Source organism: Bombyx mandarina, chromosome 05, assembly GCF_030267445.1.
Source record: "Bombyx mandarina strain Sakado chromosome 05, ASM3026744v2".
Classification (NCBI taxonomy): Eukaryota; Metazoa; Arthropoda; class Insecta; order Lepidoptera; family Bombycidae; genus Bombyx; species Bombyx mandarina.
In genome coordinates, this window is record NC_143212.1 from 3,537,449 (window position 1) to 3,556,674 (window position 19,226).

The 19,226-nt window shown below is 35.7% G+C and overlaps 2 protein-coding genes across 2 annotated transcripts; one reads left to right on the plus strand and one right to left on the minus strand.

Annotated features, from left to right (window-relative positions):
• Nucleotides 1-809: 809 nt before the first annotated feature.
• LOC114251758 (uncharacterized) lies at nucleotides 810-8,898 on the minus strand. Its single transcript, XM_089727302.1, has 3 exons — nucleotides 8,759-8,898; nucleotides 4,500-4,920; nucleotides 810-3,004 (listed from the first exon to the last, which is right to left on the minus strand). Exons 2-3 carry the CDS (start codon nucleotides 4,880-4,882, stop codon nucleotides 1,147-1,149), a joined length of 2,241 nt encoding a protein of 746 aa, XP_089583428.1. The 5' UTR covers nucleotides 4,883-4,920; nucleotides 8,759-8,898; the 3' UTR covers nucleotides 810-1,146.
• Nucleotides 8,899-11,038: 2,140 nt separating this feature from the next.
• Nucleotides 11,039-18,832, plus strand: Tap42 (immunoglobulin binding protein Tap42). Its single transcript, XM_089727303.1, has 7 exons — nucleotides 11,039-11,255; nucleotides 11,424-11,632; nucleotides 12,286-12,403; nucleotides 12,873-13,098; nucleotides 14,354-14,507; nucleotides 15,293-15,377; nucleotides 15,966-18,832. Exons 1-7 carry the CDS (start codon nucleotides 11,130-11,132, stop codon nucleotides 16,074-16,076), a joined length of 1,029 nt encoding a protein of 342 aa, XP_089583429.1. The 5' UTR covers nucleotides 11,039-11,129; the 3' UTR covers nucleotides 16,077-18,832.
• The last annotated feature ends 394 nt before the right edge of the window (nucleotides 18,833-19,226 follow it).

Genomic DNA, 19,226 nt, shown 5'->3' on the forward strand with positions numbered 1-19,226 from the left:
GAGCAGACGATAGATCGCCTGATTTCAATTGTATTGGGGATTAGCTGACCCGCCCATCAAGCCGGAACGCACAGCTTTACGCAAAAACAGGCAACCAATGTAATTAAAAGTACTTTTACGGATTGTTGCCTTTTTTAAAATGTCATTTAATTATTTCCGAGGTCACGAATACTTTACCTGCAGTTTTCGTGGTCGCGGACTGCCGGTCGTGCGCAATGGCGGATCCAGGGGGGGGGGGTCATGGGGGTCATGACCACCCCCTGAGCTGGTTCCAGGACTTAGGTGGACCACTAATTGAATATAATGATTTTATTTATATATTTTGTCACCATACAGATTTTATGTAACTACATACCTTCAATATTTAATTAATTTTATATAATAATATAATAACTTTGTATAATGGCAAACGCTTGGGAACGAACGCATCTAAATTTGACTATGTGACCCCCTCCTGGCGCCAAAGCTGGATCCGCCCTTGGTCGTGCATGACCGTAAAAGTAACTTTAATTATGTTTAGGACTCGGAAAAACCGAACAAAATACTTTGGGCAACCAATGCCCTAAAACGGTTGGTGATCGCAGTATCCTACTATTATTTTACTCAGAGAATGCTAAGGCCTCTGAAGTCTGATACTCTGAAGTCATCTTATATGACACCCACGGGAAGGGATAAGGTAGTGCTATTCCAGACTAGTGTCTACACAGTTAATATGACTACTTCTGCCAAAATTAACACACATAAAGCTTATAGCTTACTTCTTTCCTTCATTCTAGCGGCGGTTTACAATGTAGTGAAAATCGAAGAAATGAATACAAGTAAGGCTGCAGCGTTTATTTGTAACCGTATAGTGAAAGCTAAATCTAAGAGTTATAAATATTTTAGGACGATGAAAGATTTTCCGTTTGAGTTACAATAAATGACTAGTTTGAATAGCGGAAACGTGAAGATTTATATTCGACATATTTCTATTTACTTCGACGTACACATTGATCTTGAAATCGAAGATCATAGAATCTATACGTTCTGAAAATACAAAATAATATCTAACATTATTGGACGTGAACGGAATAAAAAATTATCACTTAATACATATACCTATGTGCTAAATAGCACTGCTACCATTTCTTAATTAACTTTCATTTGCTATCTTGATTTTCTGCTAGTTTCAGAGTCTATTTCCGTGGTGTTGTTTCTCCTGAACAACCTTATCGTCATAATAAGCGTGGCTAAACCAAGGATAATCGCTATTAATGCCACTATTACAACGCCGGTAGGTATTTTAGGTCCGTTCGTGAAATCAAATATCTCTGCTACCAAAGCTATGGGCCTCAATATTTTCACGACGGGCTCACATCCAGATTCCCGCACATATTTTGCCCAAGTCCTGTTAGCGTAAATAAGTTCTCTTGGTTTTATGAACGGTCTTCTGCCTGGTACTGTCTTGTTTAACATTAAACTCGCATTTCGAAGTTGAGTTTCATTATAATGACAGTATAGATATTTTTTCTTCTTATTTCCTTTTACAACGATATCCTTTTCAGCACTCTTGGCCCCAACGAGTACGTCTAAGTCACCCTTTATCATATTAGCCCAGTCCCACATCTCAGCGATCTTGCAATCGCAAATAAATGGATTCCCTAGTAGGTTCAAAGAATGTAATTTCGGATTGTGCGTGAAAATTTGCGGATCGATTGTCGTTAAATTATTATAGCTTAGATTTATTTTCTCTAGATGCTTTAAGATTTCCAAAAATGCCAAATTTCCATCGTTAGATCTTAATCTATTGCCTGACAGATTCAGTTCAGTTAAGTTTATTGTGTTTTTGAAAGCATCAACATTGAGTGATGTTATATTACAATTACTTAAATCGAGCGTCGTTACTTGCGACAGCTGTTTCGGGAACACGGGTCCTTTTTCGGGAATAACCAAAGGATTACTTCCTAGTTTTATTTCTCTCAAGTCCATATATGTTAGGTTTTTAAAGAATACGTTAGCATTTAAGGGCCGTTTTAAGCCACACATTTCTAATTCTAACGTAGTTAGTTGCGTCAGATTACCGAAGAGACCGGCTTCTAGGGACAGCAAGTCGTTTCCAGAGAGAACTAGTCTTTTCATCGAGGTCATCTTGGCGAACGAATCTGGCCCAATGTACGATAAATTACTGTGACCCATATTCAAGTATTCTAGTTTTTCTAATGGAGCTAAAAGTCTCGTGAAAACATTATTCAGAGGATTATGAGATATGTCTAGTTCTAAAAGATTTTCGAAAACATTAAAGTTATCTGGAAGATTGCGTAGGCCACAATTGCTTAAGAACAATCTTTCCAATTTCGGTAGCGGAGCGAGTGCTTCTTGTAAGTCTGCCGCAAATAGTGGATTACCAGAAAGATAAAGACTTTTCAATCTGGTCGCATTAGCGAACGCTTCGCCGGACAGAGGGCCCTGGATGCGGCAATTGGATAAATCGAGCAATTCTAAATGATTCACGCTACTGCCCAACGTAGCAGCGACGTCTAAATCATGCAGCTCATTATCTGCAAGTACTAGCGTCACCAAATACGTACAATTCGAAAATGTGTCTTCTGAAAGGTATGTTATACCAGTTTTCCTCAAATTCAGATATTCTAGTCTGACTAATTTTCCGAGTACTTCAGACCAATCTGTGTGCTTTAGATAGTTTCCGGCCAATTCCAAATTCTTGAGGTGTGCAGCATTGGCAAATAAAACTTCTGAAATGTTCGAGAGCTTGCAGTCGTTGAGTTTCAAAGTTTCTATGCTTGTTAAGATATCGAAAACGCCGGTTGCTAAGTTTTTGAGAGGATTATTGGAGAGGTCTACTGTCATAAGGGTTGTGATATTGTCAAAGAATTGAGAATTGATGGAGGTTATATTGCAGTTACTTAAATCGAGATACTGCAACGTTGGAGAAACGAGGAAAGGGCCTTCGACGTTGCCTATTGGATTGTCTTGAAGCTCCACGTTTAGCAAACCGCGGGAATCCCTGCGAAATGGAAAAAAAAATACCAGATGAAATTCAAAACATAGATGATACACGTAAATACGTTTCAATTAAGAAATATGATATGACGTTACACACGTTATTATTCAAAGGGCTGTGACCGCGATATTCACATTTATTCATTGGTTGCAAGGGCTATGATCACGGTTACATCAGTCTAGCCTACTGAATGCAAAAAATAGTGTAATGCAGATAGCCGCGAAAATTTAAAATAATTCGTAACTGTATGTTGTGAGTATAGGGAATATAGTCACGGCTACTAGCTGTTAAGAGATTATTGGAGCCCATAGATATCACTTGAATGCCGCTACCCACCTTGAGACATAGCTTAATTCGCGATTGCTTAGTATGATGACTGACCTACATTTTAGACCGTAACTATTTGGCGGCAGAATTTGTTCCAACCCGTGCGGGCTTATAGTACGCTTTCTACCGTTGCGGTAGACGACACTGTTACAACGAATGTGCGGGTTCGTGTGCCCAGTTTTTTTTCTAATTTATTCTAATTCTAACCTCAAGGAAATAAACTCACAATTAACTCACATTAGAAATAAACGTTAACCTATAGGTATCAAACCATACGGATTTAATTAATATCTAGTGCCCTGAATCCTAAAAATCTACAAATTTTTAAGAGTTAAAGAGATCGAAAATGAACAAAAAAGTAATTCATACCCAATCCAAATAATTCGTCGGTAAATTGTCAACTATGTGATAAATAAATCAAGTACCAACTGTATGGATAATCCTATAGTATGGATAACCCATCCTGTATGGATAAGCGAATCCAATTTGCATTCGTTCTGTGTGTCCATTATCTAATATTGGCAGCACGGTACCTCTCGACAATTTTCATACCGTCCGCCGTTCCAATAAGTAAACGAGCAATAATTCGGACGATTTTGTCATCAGCTTGTGCTAACATAAAGAATATACCTATGTGAATATCCTTGAAGCGTAATATACTGAAGTTAATCTGTCTCTATAGAACGATTGAATGGAGTAGAATTAATAACGTTTATCCAATAATATAAATGACGCGCATTTACAGATTTTCAGAGAATCAATAAAGTTTCTTAATATTTTTGTATTTCTCAATGTAAAGTGAAAAAAATATTGTTGAGTAGTAGATAATTAAAGCAAATGTGTAACAGTTTATTATATTATCTCCGACGTTTCGAAGACTTTACAGATTTCGTGGTCACAGAAGACTAAGGTGTCATTTGTCGACATTAGGAACATTATGCTAACGATTAGTTAATGTAATAATAATGAACAACAACAATAACGCGAGATTATACCCTACAAATCGTTTAAAAATATTATACTTCTTGTTTCTGGTAAGTTTAATTCAATCTTACAAATTTTCCTTAATAATTTAAAATACTAATAACATAGTTGGGTCATATTAGAGACCATTCCCTTGAAAAACAGGTTAAGTCTCGAGCCTAATGAATTACAAAAATAGATTACTCACAAGAACGCCTCAGGGTCCACATAACTGATGTTGTTTCCAGATAAATCAATATCAATCAAGTATTCCAGGCCTTTGAACGCTTCACGTTCGACTCTGGTCAGTCGATTATCGGCTATTTGCAATCTCCTCATCTTGATATCGTTCGGGAAGGGCTTGAGGGTTGTAATGTTGTTGCCGTTCAAATCTAGAATATACACGCTGAGGCTGAGCTCATCATATGGCACTTCGGTGAGGTTACTCTCTGAACAGTCCGTGACCCAGTTGATTCTGAAGTAGTGGCAGTCGCACTCGTCCGGGCACTCCAGCTCGAAGCTGTCCCCGTTGAAAGCGTAGCTAAGACCCGTTGCGATGAGACAGAACACTAAGCTTGTTTTGAGAGCCATTGTGCGTTCGTTAATGGCGTGAGGTTGTCATTTTAAAACTGAAAGAGAACAATGAGAGAAATTCATGAGAAAATGGATGATGTTAAGATTTTTTTTTTACCCTGAAGGACGAAGGGACTCGCGATTCATTCGGTGCTAAGTGGTTACCGTAGACATCACAACGTGAGGGCTCTTCAATCTTGAGACCTTGAGGCCGGAGTCTCAATTGAATTATTTAACTACTCGCATGATTTTAACACTTCACGAGTACACTGGACGCCTTATCCACGACATGACGACTTCCCATCAGACTGCTCTGACGAAATATAGTTTGAGTACTAGCCTATCCACGACCTAAAACTTCCAAGCAAACTGCTCTTATGAAATATATTTAGTACTAGCCGGGCGTTATCTACTGTTCCTAATTGAGGTAAGATAGCTGTAACTATAATTAATACATTTGAGATTTCAACTTCATGACTTTACATGATACCAGGTCTGTGGCCTTCAGTAACCACATGCTGTAAAGTACCAGTGCCTATGGCCATGCCTATGCTCATTGCCACCATAATACCTACAATAAAGTGGAATCGAGCTTATATTTTGTGATTATTTGTGTTTGGCGTACGTCAAATTACAGTTCACAATATTTTTCTCACTTTAAAAATGTGTAGAAGTCAAGCGACAAATCTAATAACATCTCATTCTTTCGCAGGTCTAAATCGTATAGATGTACACGTTTTTCTCTTTTCTTTTTGGGGCGCTTTTTATTTTTATCGAGTGTCATCATATCACAACGGTGCTAAAAAGTTTTAACTTAGAAAATGATTATTTTCATATTTTACATTCCTATCTCCTAATAACTTGGGACTTTAAAGTGCTCTAATTAATTAGATCCTCCGCTTAGCTTCCTATCTCGATTGGTAGCAGTAGGGCATGGTGTGAATCTTACACGGCTTCTTACCACCGCGATACCTTCGTGTCTCGCCTTTAGAGCTATGCCGCGTTCCTGCCTAAACAACGGGATAGCGGGATAGTTGTAATGGCTCAATGCGAGCATTATCGTTGGGCTGTCAATGGACTCCGTTTCAAATCAAGTAGGTCGTTACCTCGTCATGCATACACATACTTACATCGATACATTTGTGAATTTTAATGACTTTATAGTTTATAGTTAATACTTCAGAAAAATCGTGACATGAGAGTCAAGGTCACATTTATAATATATTATACAACTTTACTAATTAAATTAAATAAAATAAAAACTACTGTGAAACTATTTTATAATTTAATTGTAAAAGCGTTCTTAACCAATTTCATTTTCACCCAAACATATTTATTTTCGTGTAACTAAACGTAATGTAAATTTAATAAACATTAACAAAACGTTCAACAGAGCGAAAAGGGAAAAAGGGAGGGCTTTCTTTGTAATTTACATTCCTGTGAAACCAGCCAACAGACACAAACATGTTATAATAGAAAACGACTATATAAAAGTATTTGCGTATTTCTTTGTTCGGGTTACATTCAAGATAGTTCGAGAGTATTACAATGATTGTGTAAGCCAGGGTCTGCTTGGACAATGAACGTAATAGGCGTCATCCGGATCGCGGCGGAGTATTTCCCGCTAGAATTTTCCAGAAAGGACAAATTATGCAGTTAGGTCATGCGTTGGAGATGTGACCGATCGATCATGTGATAGCTGCCGTTGGATTAGATCAATCGCTACGTTCGTTATGAATGGGGTTTGTTATTGCATTTTCGTTTGAGTGGGTGTCGTGTGCGCGACGAATACACTTTTAATATCATAATTATGGTTCGTTGTTTTATACTACACATACTAAATTATTATCAATCAATGAAAATCTGTTACGTCGGAATAATCGATGGCTTTAATAAAGAATATTAACATATATTAATATAACCTGTTAATAAATGACAAAACAAGGGAATGTTGTCAACAAAAACTCATTCTATGATTAATTGAAAATAGCTTAAGCACACTAAAATAATACTTAAAATGGTAACACAAGAAAAAATCATGTGGCCAGTAGTCATTTTGTAATACGACTCAATAAATTATTAAAATAAAACGATTTTTTTAATATCGTATCATCCCCATCCCCAATGGTGAATAATCGTGATTGTACATTGCAAAAATCAAAACTAATGACCGCCCAATTTCACATTTCAAATCTAATCTCGGAACTCAGTGCACCTATAACAATACTCGGACACGTTGGGCGGAATAATTTTAATTCACTTCAGTAAGATAAGCAATTTCTTTTTTTTTATTGCTTCCTTCGAAGTATAACAAGCTGAGCCTTCTACTTCTATATATCGTATCGAAAACATCCAGAAAATATTATCTTTTCAAGTCCTTATTTTCTTACCTTGATGTGGTAAGAACGCAACAACTTTAATAACAAGATTAAGTAACATATAAAGATCTCGAGATGGATGTATTAAACAATAGCATTGCACAGACGGTTGTTTTTCAATGCCAATCACTGTATATTATAGCTTACCGTTTTAAAGTGTTGATCCCGCGAAATTTTAAAACAATTGATAATCGTAAAATTTCTACACGCGAAGACCTTAAATTGTCTGTCTGTCAAATTACAATAATTAATTATTACTATATGTGTGTAGGTATGTATACTTTAAAATATTTAGTATTCCAAAGTATATAAATAAAAACCTACTTCGAAGTTGTAGATATTTGGAAGATTCAATTGTTAGAAAACATTAGTAGGGGACCTTCGATTTTTGTGGTCTTTCAATGCACCCTAGTTGCTTAGCATGTGAAAACCCAAGATAACTATTATCAATCAAAAGTTAATTGGCAAGGACCTGATGAAAATATTGGTGGTATACATTTTTTGGAATTATTTCTATGAGGTACATTACTGTGTTCAAAATTTGTAGATAATCTTAGTAACTAATTAATTATTAATAGCTGTTATCTATGGTTCATTATTTACATTCGATAATTTTACATCTATCAGTAGGTTTTTGTATTCTCATTTGACATAGTAATCGTCAATTAACTTAATTAGATAAATGTAGTCATAGTCAATACACATGAGGTTTATAATACTCATTCACATCACGTTAAAATTTGAAACTTATAGCAATCTTAACAAATACAATATTTTTGTCATTAAACAATGAAGATTTGTTTACTCTCAGACTCGCGAATCGTAGTATGTCCTTGAATTACAGGAGTTAACTGGGCTGAACCGATGTCTTATGGTCATTAATTGCCATTAATGACTATGAATACACAGAGTTTAAAGGACTTAAAGCATATTCCTGTAATTCATAAAACATATTTATTAACCTGCTTGGCAATGACGTTAGTCTTACTTCTACTAAAATTAGGTTCGTTAGTTAAGTAATACTGGCTGTATAAAAACGCAACTCTATACATTGTTTTTTAAAAAGTAAAGACGATATGCATAGAATTAAAAAAATATTATATAATAAAATATGGAATAAAATATGTACATATTATATAAAAAGGTATATATGTATGATAAAATATTGGTCTTGATTTTAAAACTGATTTCATTCAATTGATTTAATATTCATTTACTAAACGTAAATGAGATTGTTTGCGCTTCTAAAAACTAGATTTCACTGCGTTTAGCAATTGCTAAATCGTCTTAACAAGAACAACGTAAACAGAATAAATGAGAAAACCTAATTGCAAAAAAGAACACAAACAGCGCCTCAAAAACCGACATTACAAATGATCGCTTGTCGCGGTTACGTTTTTTTTAAATCACAGAATGAAAGCTAAGAGTATAGACTAATATTAAATACGACAAATAAACAAATTGATCGTCGACCTTTAGGGTATGTAGTATGTATAGTTTGTGTGAGTATACTTACATATTGTGTGATTTCGATACGTGTGCCTTCTGTCCGACTACCGGCTCTACTGGGTGGACCAGTGTGTACGGACTAGTGACCGTTGTTTACTGCGCGCATTCAGTTGAATACTCACCACCCGTCCTACATGATTTAACGAGCTAAACGGCTACATCTATTGTAGCCGAACGTGTACTTAGTATATGAAACCACAATAAACTTCACCTTGCTCGTACAACGTGACCCAAAGAACGGATCCGCTCGGGAAAGTATCTCGTAAATCGTTAAAATTATTTAGGCGGGAACTGCGTCGTAAGTGTCTAGAGACATGCAATTTAAATTTTGATACTATAATTTATAGAATAGCTAAACATCAATTTAATTGAAATGAACTTTTTAATGTTTTGAGCATGAGCTCACAGATCACCTGACGTTAAACGGCTACTAGAGGCCTTAAATATCAGTGTGCTTGGTGCGAGTTTTTTTACGTTCTCGATAGCGTAAAATTTCGCTCAAGTAAGCAGTTGGAACAGCGCCCCTAGCGGCAAACGTTCCAACTCCATACAAATTTAAGTTAACTTTTACTTTATCGAAATCGTTAAAAATCTCGCACTAAGCACACTGAATATGAATGCCACCCACCTTGAGACTCATGATTAAATTGTATTAGTTAGGCAGCTATTCCAACCAACTATATAATTGCTCCGCAGCAAAGCTAGCGAGGATGGTGGTTACACTCGTGCTGCCTTTAATTTTGTATTAGCACCGGTACTTTAGATTAGAACTATGGGCGCATAAAGTGCAACTATTTGCATTAGTTTGAGGAAGCCGTTGTTAGACGATGACACATGTAGTTTGTTAGTCGCTATTATCAATTAGATCACTTGATTAACAACATGGATGACTGCTAGCCTTGACCCACAATCTGCGAAAAATTATTAAAAAAATATATTTTTGATATAAAGGTACATTATGAACTTTTGCTCCAAATTTTTTCGATATTTCGTTGATCGATGTTTTTCGAAAAAAAAAAACAAACACAAATAATTTCCTATAGGTTATTAGTTTAGTAATATAATATTGCATTGCTTTAATCTAGGCTGCGTAATCACTTCAAGTAATTGCATTGTTCGACGGCAACCGCAAGACGTAAGACTAAGACGAGTGCAACAAGACATCGCAAGTGCAACAGTGGGCAGCACGTCTTACAACAATTACGCAACGCCTGATCTTTTATTAAAAGTAGATAAATTATTAGTTACTGTAGGACGGTTAAATTTGAGGGAATTGGGTTCTGTAGGTAAGGGGCTATTTAAAAACACTCTGCTTCATGGTTAATATATTTATAATCATTACGTTACAAACACTTTGTACACTATTACACCATTACACCATTACAATATTTTATTTTTATAAAACCTAAGATGTTGCTCTGTCCGTGTCTAGATGAGAAGTAATTGTTTTGACTGAAGAGAAGACAATCATCTGTTTTAAACATTTAAATAAGCATTCCGATATTCGAAAACTGTAACCTTACATGTGTCAAGTGTTGCCTGCCATTACTTTCATATTCAAACTCCAACAACTCCAACAATTTTACAACTTAGTGCTTTATATCGTAACAGTTACGATATAAAGCACTAAGTTGTAAAATTGTAAAACTATGTACGTTAAAATTCAAAGATTAAGAATAACAGTCGAAGTTCGAGCGATATCCAAGCGCGAAACATTGATAGTTTCACTTACATTATATTTCAATTATTATCCCCAAAATATTATCTTAAGCTTGTTAATTGTCAAATGCCGCTGTCGAAAATTCAGTAATTAATCATTAGCTTGGTACTATATTTATGTATAGCGTCGGGAGTTTCGTCGCCTGTTTCTTTTGAATATGTGAACCCTGAAGTTATGTGAATTGTTTTTTTTAGTTAAGTATTGCTATAAGTTAAAATTTTAAATTTAGTTCTTATTAAATAATTATTATTAACTAGTTGTGACTCATTAACTGCTTAAAAAGTGAAAGTTATTAAAAATATTGTGTATTTGAATTAAGTCACAGGACACGTGTACTCGTTTTTTTAAAAAAAATTGCCAAATTACCAATCAAATATTGGTCATTTGCCAACATTTTACGAAGAGGTTAATTTCACTTTGTTTCAATATATTTTTGCTAGAAAGATTTGAGTCCAACATTTCAATCTTCAGACTTAATTGTAAAAGCGATGTTTTCTTTGCCTGGCAAATTAAACAAAGCAAATTAATTACCATAGTTCACTGTTTCCCACTGTCACGTGTCACTGTTGTCAGACGTCAGTGTCAGTATCAGATTGTGACAATTGTTGATTGTTTTAGTGCCGATTTTATTTGGTAAAGAAAACTAAAATAAACCGGAATGGCTGAAGTTGATACAGAGCAAGATATATTAGAAGATTCCTTGAGCAATATATTCGATCAAGGAATGAAATTGTATACAACTGTAGAAACAGTCAAAGAACCTATGAATAGCGACAGTGTTCAGGTAGGTTAGAGCTGTTTATATCTAACCGACTACATTCTATTTATTGTTGTAATGAAAATTTTGTGCTACATATTTCAATTATTACTACAATAAAAATAAAATAAAAATATGAATGGAAACTATTAAATGTAAATTTAGAAATGCTTTAAATATTATCACAAATAACAGGTAACCATAAAAACTGCAATATCCAAGTTCGAGAAGACCACGAATCTAGTGTCACTTTCTGGAATGTTCAGTAAAAATGAAAAGTTGGAAGAGCTGCCCACAGAAACATTAAAGTACATGCTATTACCTGCATTACTTGGCACCCTGACGTTGAAAATTTGCACACCGTCCAGAAAAGATATCATCGAAGTAGCGGAAATATATTTCAAGTAATCAGATTTATATTCTTTAATACCATAAACTTAGGTTCATCAATCTGGTACAAATTGCTTATTTTCATTACGTCTGATGCTGGAAAACAATCTAGGGCTCTCTACCACCACAACAGAATCAACTAAATGTTTTTGATTGGCATCTATTACGAATTAGCTTATAGATATAGATATTAGGCTTATAGATATAAGCCTACTGAGTTTTTCCCAGTTTATTTTGAGGCTAGGGTTTACATGTTGTGATATTCAATTGAAGATTTAAATGTTATGATCCTGTTTATCTCTGAAATCATGTTTTCAGTTTGAACGGTAGATAGGAGATTTGGTACTAATATTATAGCTTAATTGCGAGTCTCAAGATTTTTAGTACTTTGATTTCCTAGTGTTGCCAGTAGGTTCCAGTTACTATTTAATTATAGGTCTGCTTTGTTTGCTCATTTATCTAATGCTGGTTAACAAATAATATTAACATCAATGAATGATGCAGCCTTGGAGTAGTGTATTCTTATATTACATATTAACTAATTGGGCAGTAAGATTGCAGTGGCATTTGAGTAAAACAAGCATTTAAAAGATGCAATAAAAGCATGTAAAAGATCAGAATTTTGTCTGCTGATATTATTTTTAGTAAATTACTGTTTCGTTCACAGAGATTTTCTTCAAAGATGCAAAGACTATGGGGTCACAGACGTGGAGATCCCACAGTTAAGTGATAGCAACAGTTCCTCATCTAGACCACAGAGCCAGCAAGATATAATAGCTGCAATGGTAATATTGTTGTCCTTTATACTTATGAAATGAAAGGTCAGATTTTTAAGCAAGTTAGTTCAAAGTTGGTTATTTAAAAAAATCTGTCATTGGGATCTTGTCAAGACTTCCTATAATTGTAGTAAATAGAATTCAGTATTTTTGGCATATTTTCTTTAGTTGGTGATATCATTAAATTCCAACTTCAACTACATTGTAAATAACTTTGCAATCATTGGACTTATGTGTATGTATTCCAGTTTGTAGATCCATCTATCCACAATCCATCATCACATCCACAGTTATCTAGTTATCATATTGTTTCAAGTGAAGGCAGGTGTGATTATATAATAAATAAAGTATGTAAAAAATATTCTGATTGTCCTGATAGTAATTATCAAACTGATGAGTACAGCAGTACATACGAGTCATGTGCCAGCAAGTGTTATCTTTAATTACTTTGTAAAGTAAATGTCATTTTTTATTTCAGGTTCAAAGTAGAGAAACTAAAATAAAACGATACAAAGAAGCAAAAGAATTAAAAGAGAAACTCGGTACATTGTCAAAAGCTATGTCATCACCCATTGTTGATGATGAAGTTAAAAGAGAGTATTTTCTGACGATGTTACATAACTACGTCAATGAGGTCTTGGATGAACTTAGCAGTATTGAACGGGAGAAACCTATACTGGAAATGATTAGTTGTTCTGGTGAAGGTAAAATTATTTTTTTTGTGAGAAAAGGCATAATTTACAATTGTACAATATTATATTATAATATATTAGTAGTACTGATTTGAAGTCGTCGTGGCCTAACGGATAAGACGTCCGGTGCATTCGTGTTGAGCGATGCACCGATGTTCGAATCTCAGGCGGGTACCAATTTTTGTAATGAAATACGTACTCAGCAAATGTTCACGATTGATTTCCATGGTGAAGGAATAGCATCGTGTAATAAAAATGAAACCCGCAAAATTATAATTTTAATTACTGGTGGTAGGACCTCTTGTGAGTCCGCGCGGGTGGGTACCACTACCATGCCTATTTCTGCTGTGAAGCAGTAATGCGTTTCGGTTTGAAGGGTGGGGCAGCCGTTGTAACTATAGGTTCTCACCTTAGAACTTATATCACAAGGTGGGTGGCGCATTTACGTTGTGGATGTCTATGGGCTCCAGTAACCACTTAACACCAGGTGGGCTGTGAGATCGTACACCGATCTAAGCAATAAATAAAAAAAACATATTTACCATGCGCATGTCGAGTCCATTGTGTTGCTGAGAGAGGAATTTGAAGAATTCCAGTGGCATTGCAATCTTAGTGTAGGTTTAAGTCGCCTCTATCAATTTGCATTAAATTCAACTCCATTTCTCTGTCTGCCTAGCCAAATTTTATAGCAGTGCAGCTGTTAGATCAAGTATGGAGCTTACAGAAGTTCTTGACAAGCCAAGGTCTTTTAGTAGGTTATAGATACATGTCTTGATATACCTCTCTCTCATAAAAACTACAGATTAAACCCTAAAAGAAAAAACAAATACTTTTAATATTGTAAGTGTTTTATCTGGCAGAAATAACATACATGTTCAGTGTCATTATGCAATTATTGGAGCCCATAAATGACATTAATTCACAAGTGCATTGGAAATTACTGATAGTTTAAATGGTAATGCACATTTGCTTTTTGGTCTGTAAGTAATATCTTACATTTGTGCTATTTAAAATATGTTAACAATGCATAGTACTATATTGTTTGTAATAAAAAAAAAATGCTAGCATGGTGGGCTCAAGCATTCAAGGCATTTCAAGGTGAGCCTCAGCTATCACCATCTTAATTAATATCATGTTACTGTCAGAGAAAATGGAATATAATTCACTTCTGTATTTTTGTGTATGTACTTTATTAATTTGTGGTCACCATGACCATTACTATAACGAAAATAAAAGCTAACATAACATAATCCATCCATAATTCCAGTACCATCAACAAAAGAAAAGCCTAAAGCCCGTCCGTTGAAGCCAGTGATAATAACGAGAGATGCAGTGCAAAAAGCTGTGTTCGGTATTGGTTACCCCTCCATACCTACAATGACAGTCGAAGAATTCTATGATCAGAGGGTGCGAGAAGGAACGTAAGTCAAACTAAACAATGCTTTATATTCCAAACAACCATATGTTTATCTATGGTAAATGTAAATAAGAACCAATGTTGGTATGTGTGTCATCTATGCATTCCTCAACTAATCATTCAATTGTAAAGAAACTAAATCAAGTATTTTTTGTTGGTTTTTTGTGTGGGAAGTTTTAGTCATAGTAACTCTAACCTATGAAAGGTAGTGCCAACATATTGATGTTATTCGTACAATTTATCGATAAATCATGGAGTGTGACTGGGTTTATCTAGTATTTTATAAACATCATTTAATTTTGATCTTTGTAACAGATTTTTAAATGTCGACTAATTTGCCCCACCATGTGCTGTGAAACGCATGAATGTTCTTTCCTCCCGGTGACCTGTGCTAACAACACACTCTGCCATGATTGTATTATTGTTGTGGGCTACATGAACTGCAAGGCAGGCAGCGGCTCGACTGCCCCTTGCATTAATGATGCCAATGAACATCGGTGACCACTCAACTCTACTCACGTAGAGCCTTAAGCAGTTTTTCTGCTGAACTAAAAGAATAAATTTTTGAAAACTGCAATACTTCAATATCGGTTCTGCCATTTTGAAAGTGTGGTTATTGTTATCTATGGTGCATTAGAAATTAGAATTTTTCTTTTTTTTTTCAGTTATTTTATACTCTAGTAAAGAGTTTTAGATTGAAAAATTAGCTGATGCGTGACATACGTAAATAATAACGCCACTAGGTGGAAAAAGGCTAATGATTGTTTCTTTTGTTTCTCAATTTGCTAGGTTTCCTGGTACAAGCACAAACATACCCCACACGACGATAGAAAGCACGGGAGACGATGCTGACGAAGCCGAGAAAATACGGAAGGTGATATTATTGTACTTGTATAAAAACCGGCAACACAGTGTTCTTTTGTAGCAGAAGCTCATAGAGGATCATAGATTCCAAAGGTAGACACGAGATTGAAGTCAAAATTTTATTGTACAACGGCCTAACCAAACAGGCCGGATGCTCACTTTCAAGATTCTACCAGTGGAAAGGCCCTGAGTTTCATGCACAGAAAATGTCATAGAGACAATTGGTGTGACCGTAAAATTAAAAGAAGTTGATTTATGGCAATACCAAATATGAATTGACTGGTCTTAATTATTATTTTTCGGTCTATGTACAAATATATATATATAATGGTATCCGTAAATGGATTCCCAGCGTTGGTACAAATAGGAAACTACAGAATAATATTATCATCTAAATCAATCCAGGATTATTTAATTAAATCTAACGTCTACATATTATATCACCAGTTTTAATGTGAAATTCACCAAATATTCGAGTGTTGTTACGGAATAGTAAAAAAGGCATAGATTAGAATCCGAGTAATATATTTCGTAGTTAAATGTGATTATTGCACAAAGTCCTTGGATGAGTAATGAAATTTTTTTGGTAATATTCCAGGAACGCTTGGTGGAAGAGGACGACCCTGAGGAGTTGGAGAGGCAGCGCAACATGGACGAGTACAAGGACGAGCACCGGCGCGGCTGGGGCAACCGACACAACAGGAGCTAATTTGTTAATTGAAGACACAAGTGGATGAAGGGGATATCTCGTCTTCTCGCATTAAAACTGTATCTTATACCTTTAAACGAGCAATTCTTGTGTGAATATATATATATATATATATATGTAGACGCGAGATAAGAAAACTAACGAATATTTGAGATTTGGTCGTTGCAAATGAAGGACACAGACTGCGGGAAGAAACGATAAGAAGCGGCAGTTCTGCGTTAAAGGAAGGATGCACAATACCTTTATGTAGTCCTTACTGCAGACTCGTACCACTTCGCGATGAGAAACACCAACGATTTCACTTATTTACGTATTTAACATAACAAAGACACGAAGCGCGCGCGGCTGTTCAGCCATATTTTTTTCGTCTCGATGTCACCACACGATCTCGCTCGCACGCGTCCGTAGGTAAAGTGCCGGAGAGGGATGGGACAGGATTTGCAAAACCAAATTAAAATGTTGCTATTTTTCGAAACTTAAAACTAACAGTTTTAAACCAGCGCAACCATATATATATATATATAATCTGAATCTCGGAAACGGCTCCAACGATTTTCAGAAAATGTTTTATTCGTGTTTTCAATAATCAACTTTATGACTATTCCCGACATCTATTGACGAATATTAATACTATTTTTCTTAATTGAGAGCAACTAACTGCTTTAAAGACACAACAAGATGGCGTTATCAAAAAAAAAAAAAACGAGCAAAGCTCGGTCGGTCATCTTCTAGTAATCTCAAAACGTACTAATTTTACAGGAATGTTTTAAAGGTTTAACATGTGATATTTTTAATAAGAGCTCACAGCCCACCCGATGCTAAGTGGTTACTGAAACCCATAGACATCTACAACGTAAATGCGCCACCCACCTTGAGATATAAGTTCTAAGGTCTCAGTATAGTTACAACGGCTGCCCCACCCTTCGAACCAACGCATTACTGCTTCACGGCAGAAATAGGCGGGGTGGTGGTACCTACCTGCGCGAACTCACAAGAGGTCCTACCACCAGTAATTACGCAAATTATAATTTTGCGGGTTTCATTTTTATTACACGATGTTATTCCTTCACCGTGGAAGTCAATCGTTAACATTTGTTGAGTACGTATTTCATTAGAAAAATTGGTACTCGCCTGCGGGATTCGAACACCGGTGCATCGCTTCATACGAATGCACCGGACATCTTATCCTTTAGGCCACGACGACTTCATTTTTTTATATTTTACCAGTCAAATTATCTGTCTTATAAATTAAGATAAAATTATGTATTAATTTTGTTAATAGTAGTCAAAACATAGGTCAACAAAAAATAAAAAATAAACTAAACTACACTCTTTTGACAGTATTTATGAGAAAAATACTGGTGATACCAAATAATTCCGCATATTAACTCAATTTCGAATATTTTTGGAAATTGTACAATTTTGATACGAAAAGACGATGTTATGATAATGTTTGATTTGTTAATTTTGGAAGAAACAGCCAACAAACTTTTGTTACTTGTACTTTTTCTTCGTACTTAACTCCTTTATCATATGCAATTTCTAAAAATAGCCTTTAAGCCTAGAGTTTTCAGGTCTAATATGGTTTATAGGCACATAACACCTTCATTTAATGTAAAAACTAAAAAATCTTAAAAATGGTACTTAACCCCTTCATCCACTCATGTCTTCAATTATTCATTCATTCATAACGATACTAGTCGAGACTATCTAAGGGCCGTAAGCATTGGGTCGAAGAAAAAAGAAATTGTTTCTATTCTCTTCTATTCTATTCACTCTTCTCTTCTTTCTGAAATTTTTTAGTTGGTTTATTAAGTTAGTTGTATGTGGATATCAATGGCATGTGTGACGTCACGGTGTACTTTGCTACATTTTGTCATCTTTTGAACATAATATGTTCGTGCTCAAATAGAGATAAAGCACATCTCATATTTTTAGAGGCATTGGCCTCTAAAAATACTATTATGTAGTAGTAGAAATTTTTGGAACCTTTTGTACAAAAAATTATGCGTACTAGCTTCAATCGGAGGTGTCTCGGCGGCCGACAGTATTCATGTTTTTTTTATTGCTTAGATGGGTGGACGAGCTCACAGTCCACCTGGTGTTAAGTGGTTATCGGAGCCTATAGACATCTACAACGTAAATGCCGCCACCCACATTGAGATATAAGTTCTAAGGTCTCAAGTATAGTTACAACGGCTGCCCCACCCTTCAAACCGAAACGCATTACTGCTTCACGGAAGAAATAGGCGGGGTGGTTGTACCTACCCGTGCGGACTCACAATAGGTCTTGCCTGTCTTTGTAGGTTCACCTCACTGCTTATCGATTAAACAGAGATCGTCAGTACAGTTGTGGAAATGCAATGACTGATGGGATTGTACCACAGGTAATTACTACACTTACGCTTAGATTGTAATATCTGTCACAGTGTCACAAATTTTGAAACCGAACCATAGATTTTACGGTAGGTAGCGGCTTGGCTCTGGCTGATGTCTATGGGCGACGGTAACCACTCACCATCAGGTGGGCCGTATGCTCGTCTGCCTACAAGGGCAATAAAAAAAAGGTTTTTTTTTTTAAATGTGTACTGGCGTATCATAACCTTATATTCTATTTATTGCTCGACTATTATGAAAACTACATGGAGATAGTATTGTTATTGTTAAAATGAGTTTTGATGAACTGGAATACTTTTTTTTTCAAAACTACTTGTCATGTGTTTGTTATGTTAGGCAATAAATGATGAATGTTGCGATTTTTTGGTTTTTACTTTAATCACTAGCCCGTTAAGTCCTAGTTAGTATAGTTATTAAGTTAGTATATTAGTAGCCCGCTAAGTTAGTATGACGATGCTTCTCTCCGTAAATACGACAATACTTGTGGAAGGCATAGGAAAGAATAGCAGCAGACCGAGGCCGACACGCACCGAGTTGGGCTTAGTAGCGAATATTAGGAGGAGTGTCCTCTGTCCAGCAGTGGACTTCATGAGAAAATTCTCAGTTCGTATGATTTTTGTAATTTAAAATGTAATTGTAATGAGGAAACGATTTAAGACCGCGGGCCCAAGGATATTTTTAGGGTTCTGCCGCACTAAACGACTCCCCTTGCACTCTCTCACCCCATGTCCGATCTCCGGCGGCGTCAGAACC

Bases quoted from the DNA above. Each gene is read 5' to 3' on its own strand.
- LOC114251758 (XM_089727302.1), bottom strand. From the start codon at position 4,882: ATGGCTCTCAAAACAAGCTTAGTGTTCTGTCTCATCGCAACGGGTCTT. The intron at 3,005-4,499 runs GTGAGTAATCTA...TCCATTTCGCAG, and splicing joins GTGGACCCTGAGGCGTTCTT to GGATTCCCGCGGTTTGCTAA.
- Tap42 (XM_089727303.1), top strand. From the start codon at position 11,130: ATGGCTGAAGTTGATACAGAGCAAGATATATTAGAAGATTCCTTGAGC. The intron at 12,404-12,872 runs GTAATATTGTTG...TTTTTATTTCAG, and splicing joins AAGATATAATAGCTGCAATG to GTTCAAAGTAGAGAAACTAA. The intron at 14,508-15,292 runs GTAAGTCAAACT...TCAATTTGCTAG, and splicing joins CAGAGGGTGCGAGAAGGAAC to GTTTCCTGGTACAAGCACAA.